This window comes from Trematomus bernacchii, unplaced genomic scaffold (genome assembly GCF_902827165.1).
Source record: "Trematomus bernacchii unplaced genomic scaffold, fTreBer1.1, whole genome shotgun sequence".
Taxonomy (NCBI): domain Eukaryota; kingdom Metazoa; phylum Chordata; class Actinopteri; order Perciformes; family Nototheniidae; genus Trematomus; species Trematomus bernacchii.
Window position 1 is genome coordinate 1,112,117 of NW_022987560.1, and position 7,680 is coordinate 1,119,796.

Consider the following 7,680-nt stretch of genomic DNA (forward strand, 5'->3'; position numbering starts at 1 on the left):
GGACTCTTTAAAGTAGAGACACTACATACTGATATACACCTGAACATCAGCAGGAGAGGACTCTTTAAAGTAGAGACACTACATGCTTATCAGTCACTCAATAAGTCAACAAATACTGGCAAAAGCCGTCAAAATAGAAAAATGTTTTCGGGAGTAAAGTGTAATATAAATCAGGCAAAAAGTGATCAACCGTGTGTGAAGTCCTTCAGAATGTAGATGTAATGAAACTGGGGAGTGTCGTGTTTCTAAGTGCTACTGAAATGGAGGTTTTTGGCTTCTAGTACGACACTACAGATCAATAGGGTAAAAAAAACACGACTACATATCAACATGAAACTTTTTATTATTAACTTAAAGACAATTGTATTTTGTATTACAAGTTTTTCCAGAAATGCTGAAATATGCAAATTAGGCTTTATGTAATGCTAACTTTTGGTTGGTTTAAGATAAATCTAGAGATAAAGTTACTATTATGAACATCTTAACGTGCATTTATGATGTTTTCTTTCCACTTTTTGCAAAGAAGACATGTTATGGTAGCAAAATATGTTTTTGCCTGTATTACCCTATAGTCCCATTTGATTGTATTTTCACAGTTTTTAGGTGTACTCTAAATACCGTTGAGTGTTTTCCGCTAAAATAAATGCAACTCTTTGTGTAACTCGTTTACCATGACAGAGTACAAGCTGTCCAGCATTTACATATGAATAGAGGAGGAGGAAGAGGAAGAGCAGGAGGAAGAGGAGGAGGAGGAAGAGGAAGAGGAAGAGGACCTGCCAAACACAACTTTCCAGGAACAACCACGACATCGACCACATCTGGAAGCAGCTGCTTTCTCCCATCATATGATCAGGTGAAGAGTGTGTGTGTGTGTGTGTGTGTGTGTGTGTGTGTGTGTGTGTGTTCAGGAGAAGTGTGTGTGTACGTCATCAGTTCCCACGGTGACCGTCAGCCTCACTGCACACAGCAAGCTGAGAAAACACAAATGATTGATGTGTGTTAGGTTTTTTTTCCACGACGACACAACATTGCCCAGTTTAAATGTAGTGCTGTATTTTAGATGCTGCAGCTGAGTGGATTCTGTGGCAGAAGAAACCACGTCGGTCGTCCACAGAAACTGCTGCTGCCTTCAGGAAAACATGATCTGATTTAGACTCTCTGATTCCCAAAGGAAAACTAACATTAAAGGTCCCCTATTATACTGTTTTTCATCAATATATCACAGGTCTCAGATATATCCAGAGCCTGTCTCTGATTGGCTGAAACACCAAACAGATCATTGCAGCATCCCATAATCCCCTCTGTTTCAGCCCTGTTTCCAAAGTGCTGATTCTCTGTCTGTTACTTTAGATGGAAATAAGGAGCCCCTCCCCACGCCCCTCTGAGAGAGATTTGGTTACAAAGAACACAATGGTGCTCTAGGAGGAGATTCAGGGGATAAGGTGGGGGGGGGGGGGGTTACCTTGGTTGGTGATTGGCTAATGGTTACACAAGACAACACATCGTTAGGACATCATAAAGTGTCCAAAATCTGATCAGCTCATTTTCAGACAGGTTTTTATATAAATGGATCAAAAAGAGAGAGAATCTTTGTTCCTGAAACTTTCAGAGTCTCTTTACACAGAGGGGACACATGTTGATGTAGAAGAGACATGAAGAAGAGGGGACACATGGTGATGAAGAAGAGACATGAAGAAGAGGGGACACATGGTGATGAAGAAGAGACATGAAGAAGAGGGGACACATGTTGATGTAGAAGAGACATGAAGAAGAGGGGACACATGTTGATGAAGAAGAGACATGGAGAAGAGGGGACACATGTTGATGAAGAAGAGACATGGAGAAGAGGGGACACATGCTGATGAAGAAGAGACATGAAGAAGAGGGGACACATGTTTATGTAGAAGAGACATGAAGAAGAGGGGACACATGTTGATGTAGAAGAGACATGAAGAAGAGGGGACACATGTTGATGTAGAAGAGACATGAAGAAGAGAGGACACATGTTGATGTAGAAGAGACATGAAGAAGAGGGGACACATGGTGATGTAGAAGAGACATGAAGAAGAGAGGACACATGTTGATGTAGAAGAGACATGAAGAAGAGGGGACACATGTTGATGTAGAAGAGACATGAAGAAGAGGGGACACATGTTTATGTAGAAGAGACATGGAGAAGAGAGGACACATGTTGATGTAGAAGAGACATGAAGAAGAGGGGACACATGTTGATGTAGAAGAGACATGAAGAAGAAGGGACACATGTTGATGTAGAAGAGACATGGAGAAGTGGGGACACATGTTGATGAAGAAGAGACATGAAGAAGAGGGGACACATGTTGATGTAGAAGAGACATGAAGAAGAGGGGACACATGTTTATGTAGAAGAGACATGGAGAAGTGGGGACACATGTTGATGAAGAAGAGACATGAAGAAGAGGGGACACATGTTGATGTAGAAGAGACATGAAGAAGAGGGGACACATGTTGATGAAGAAGAGACATGAAGAAGAGGGGACACATGTTGATGTAGAAGAGACATGAAGAAGTGGGGACACATGTTGATGTAGAAGAGACATGAAGAAGAGGGGACACATGTTGATGTAGAAGAGACATGAAGAAGAGAGGACACATGTTGATGTAGAAGAGACATGAAGAAGAGGGGACACATGGTGATGTAGAAGAGACATGGAGAAGTGGGGACACATGTTGATGAAGAAGAGACATGAAGAAGAGGGGACACATGTTGATGTAGAAGAGACATGAAGAAGAGGGGACACATGTTTATGTAGAAGAGACATGGAGAAGTGGGGACACATGTTGATGAAGAAGAGACATGAAGAAGAGGGGACACATGTTGATGTAGAAGAGACATGAAGAAGAGGGGACACATGTTGATGAAGAAGAGACATGAAGAAGAGGGGACACATGTTGATGTAGAAGAGACATGAAGAAGTGGGGACACATGTTGATGTAGAAGAGACATGAAGAAGAGGGGACACATGTTGATGTAGAAGAGACATGAAGAAGAGGGGACACATGTTGATGTAGAAGAGACATGAAGAAGAGGGGACACATGTTGATGTAGAAGAGACATGAAGAAGAGGGGACACATGTTGATGAAGAAGAGACATGAAGAAGAAGGGACACGTGTAGATGTAGAAGAGACATGAAGAAGAGGGGACACATGTTGATGTAGAAGAGACATGAAGAAGAGGGGACACATGTTGATGTAGAAGAGACATGAAGAAGAGGGGACACATGTTGATGTAGAAGAGACATGAACAAGTGCATTTTGCATAATAGGTGACCTTTAAACTGTGAAATCTCAACATTGAAATGTGATAGAAATGGTTTAAAGTGACTTTTTTGCATGCAACCCCTGCCCACCTGTGGACACGATTCAAGGCTTTATTGTCTTAATAATAATACATTGGATTTTAATAGCGCTTTTCAATTTTTTTCCACGTGCACATTAGCTAAAGTGTATTTAATGATCGCTATTCTAATTACCAGAAATAGGTAGGAATCCTTTTTTAGTGTGTGATATCTACACTGTCCTGTGCATAGGACAATAATAAAGCCTTTGAATTTGAATGTAAAGTATATAAGACAAACATATGTCGTGTTTTCATCAGAAAGGAGCAGCTGGGTTATCCTGAGGTCAGCAGACCGGGCGTTTCTCTCTCTGCTGCCATGGTTTGACTAAAATAACAGCAGAAGAAGAAGAAGCACATTCTTCATGAAACTTGATCGGCCACTAGAGTCATGGCCTCCCCCCCCAAAAAACCCTTATTTTTTAAATCCATAATTCCCCAAGAGTTTCTTGCAGAGAACAGGATATTGTGGGGCTTTAGGTTTCCACTATAATCCAATCATGATGGATTACAGGGAGGAAGGTTAAAGCATGTTAAAATGTATATCAAAAACACACTGCTTTGTATATAGTGTATAAGAGTGTTAATAAAGTGCACGGACAGGGAGGTTCCAGTTGAGTTGTTTTTATATTGTAAATAGGTTTAAAAAGTGTCAACATGTCGATGTATCCTTGGGCAAGTGACATCGCTTTGTAACACTCGCGCTTCTATTGGCTTTCGCTCCAACACATTGTACGTGATAGGCTAAGGGGAGGGACATCTCTGAGCTGGTTGACCAATCACAACAGAGCCGGCCAGCTAACCAATCAGAGCAGACTGGGCTCTGGTTTCAGACAGAGGGTGAAAAGAGGTGCTGCAGCACAGGCAGTATGAGAAAAATAAAGAGCTTTTTGAACATTAGAGCATGGAGACATGTAGAGACACTACATACTGATATACACCTGAACATCAGCAGGAGAGGACTCTTTAAAGTAGAGACACTACATACTGATATACACCTGAACATCAGCAGGAGAGGACTCTTTAAAGTAGAGATACACCTGAACATCAGCAGGAGAGGACTCTTTAAAGTAGAGACACTACATACTGATATACACCTGAACATCAGCAGGAGAGGACTCTTTAAAGTAGAGACACTACATACTGATATACACCTGAACATCAGCAGGAGAGGACTCTTTAAAGTAGAGACACTACATACTGATATACACCTGAACATCAGCAGGAGAGGACTCTTTAAAGTAGAGGCACTACATACTGATATACACCTGAACATCAGCAGGAGAGGACTCTTTAAAGTAGAGACACTACATACTGATATACACCTGAACATCAGCAGGAGAGGACTCTTTAAAGTAGAGACACTACATACTGATATACACCTGAACATCAGCAGGAGAGGACTCTTTAAGGTAGAGACACTACATACTGATATACAGCTGAACATCAGCAGGAGAGGACTCTTTAAAGTAGAGACACTACATACTGATATACACCTGAACATCAGCAGGAGAGGACTCTTTAAAGTAGAGACTACATACTGATATACACCTGAACATCAGCAGGAGAGGACTCTTTAAAGTAGAGACACTACATACTGATATACACCTGAACATCAGCAGGAGAGGACTCTTTAAGGTAGAGACACTACATACTGATATACAGCTGAACATCAGCAGGAGAGGACTCTTTAAAGTAGAGACACTACATACTGATATACACCTGAACATCAGCAGGAGAGGACTCTTTAAAGTAGAGACTACATACTGATATACACCTGAACATCAGCAGGAGAGGACTCTTTAAAGTAGAGACACTATATACTGATATACACCTGAACATCAGCAGGAGAGGACTCTTTAAAGTAGAGACACTAGATACTGATATACACCTGAACATCAGCAGGAGAGGACTCTTTAAAGTAGAGACACTACATACTGATATACACCTGAACATCAGCAGGAGAGGACTCTTTAAAGTAGAGGCACTACATACTGATATACACCTGAACATCAGCAGGAGAGGACTCTTTAAAGTAGAGACACTACATACTGATATACACCTGAACATCAGCAGGAGAGGACTCTTTAAAGTAGAGACACTACATACTGATATACACCTGAACATCAGCAGGAGAGGACTCTTTAAAGTAGAGACACTACATACTGATATACACCTGAACATCAGCAGGAGAGGACTCTTTAAAGTAGAGACACTACATACTGATATACATCTGCACATCAGCAGGAGAGGACTCTTTAAAGTAGAGACACTACATACTGATATACACCTGAACATCAGCAGGAGAGGACTCTTTAAAGTAGAGACACTAGATACTGATATACACCTGAACATCAGCAGGAGAGGACTCTTTAAAGTAGAGACACCACATACTGATATACACCTGAACATCAGCAGGAGAGGACTCTTTAAAGTAGAGACACTACATACTGATATACACCTGAACATCAGCAGGAGAGGACTCTTTAAAGTAGAGACACTACATACTGATATACACCTGAACATCAGCAGGAGAGGACTCTTTAAAGTAGAGACACTACATACTGATATACACCTGAACATCAGCAGGAGAGGACTCTTTAAAGTAGAGACACTACATACTGATATACACCTGAACATCAGCAGGAGAGGACTCTTTAAAGTAGATACACTACATACACCTGAACATCAGCAGGAGAGGACTCTTTAAAGTAGAGACACTACATACTGATATACACCTGAACATCAGCGGGAGAGGACTCTTTAAAGTAGAGACACTACATACTGATATAATGAAAGTGAGAATAAGGCCCCTTTAAGTAATTTATTAAATGTACTTTTTGGAGTATTGGAGGTTTAAAGTGAACACGTGTGCTGCTGTTTCTGCTGTTTGTGTTAGCAGGGTCACTATCTTTACAAGAGGGCAGCGCTGAAATGAAATCAAAGAGCCAGACAGTGCTGCGGGGTGTCCGGCACAGCAAGAAAAGGCTCATATTTTACTAGTGGAAAAACAAACTGAAATGAAAGGACACTTCTTTGTAACTTTTAGGCGGCCATTCCTCAGCTGACCCCCACCACCTTCCCGTAGCAAAACTCCATATAGTTACTTATCTGCAGGGTTTTCAAAAACACCGTTTGTACAACACAGCGGGGAAACTCACAGCTTCTGACAGAGTCTGCCAAAGATTCACGCTCCAGAGACGCGTCACTCTGAGTCTCCTGCATCTGGAAAGTAAACACATTCATGTTATCACCACAAACTCAAAGATAAGCATGGACATTACATAGCGTTGTCTTCATTGAAACAATTCACAAAAAGTCTTCATCTTAACCCTAATCGTTACGTAAAACAACTCGCACTGTACATTTATATTCAATTTAATATTCTATCCTTACACACTTAATGTATATATCATATCTTGCTTTATATTTAGTTTACAGTAGATTTGTAATTCTTAATGTATATTTTCTATTTTATTTCTATTTGAGATGTTTCCATTACGGATTGTTTATTTCTAGTCTTTTAATTTCTCTAATGTGCAATGCCTTGTCTTCTGCTGCAACGCAAACATGTCCCAAATTGAGATCAATAAAGTACATCTTATCTTATCTTATAGTGTGTGTTCTTTGTTGCAGATGTCAACAAATCGGAAGATAACGGGTATTTTCATCCTTCAGTTGGATTTTACTGAATGCTTACCTTGATATTCTTTTTGAGGTATTCAGCTCTGCTCATGAGGCTTTTAATCTGAAGAGACACAAACAATCAAATACATGTCAGACAGACTTTCACACAAGTGTTTCCACATGTTTTGATTTGGTTAATATATGTTCTACTATAAGAGTGGCAGCTTTATCCCTGGGTCGGACTCCTTTCTCTTAGTATCTCATTACAACATAATGTACAGACTTTGAATAATCCCCTTCTTTGATTCAAAGCGAGTGGACATGTTTATGTTTGTGGGCTGTAGTGTTTTTAATCTCTATTTCTTTGTTTTAAGGCCAGAAATGTGGTGATTCCTTACATTTATAATAAAATAAAAAATAATAAATTGCTCTTTTTGTCATTTCACAGTACAGGTACTATGTAACGAAATTGTTCCTCTGCATTTGACCCATCCTAGTGTTAGGAGCAGTGGGCTGCCATTATGTCCGGCGCCCGGGGAGCAGTGTAGGGAACGGTGCCTTGCTCAGGGACACCTCGGTAGCACTTGGTCTTGCCGGGACTCGACCTGGTGACCTTCCAGTTGCCAAGCCAAGTCCCTATGGACTTCGCCACGACCGCCATATTTCATCAACAGCC

The 7,680-nt window shown here is 40.8% G+C and overlaps 1 protein-coding gene across 1 annotated transcript in view; it reads right to left on the minus strand.

Moving 5' to 3' along the window:
* Positions 1-371: 371 nt before the first annotated feature.
* Positions 372-7,680, minus strand: part of ulk3 (unc-51 like kinase 3) — a 37,934-nt gene continuing 30,625 nt past the window's right edge. The window contains exons 15-17 of the mRNA XM_034124019.1: positions 7,078-7,125; positions 6,539-6,602; positions 372-971 (exon numbers count right to left, since the gene is read on the minus strand). Coding sequence (XP_033979910.1) covers positions 955-971; positions 6,539-6,602; positions 7,078-7,125 — 129 coding nt within the window. The 3' untranslated portion in view covers positions 372-954. The remainder of the gene's footprint in view (positions 972-6,538; positions 6,603-7,077; positions 7,126-7,680) is intronic.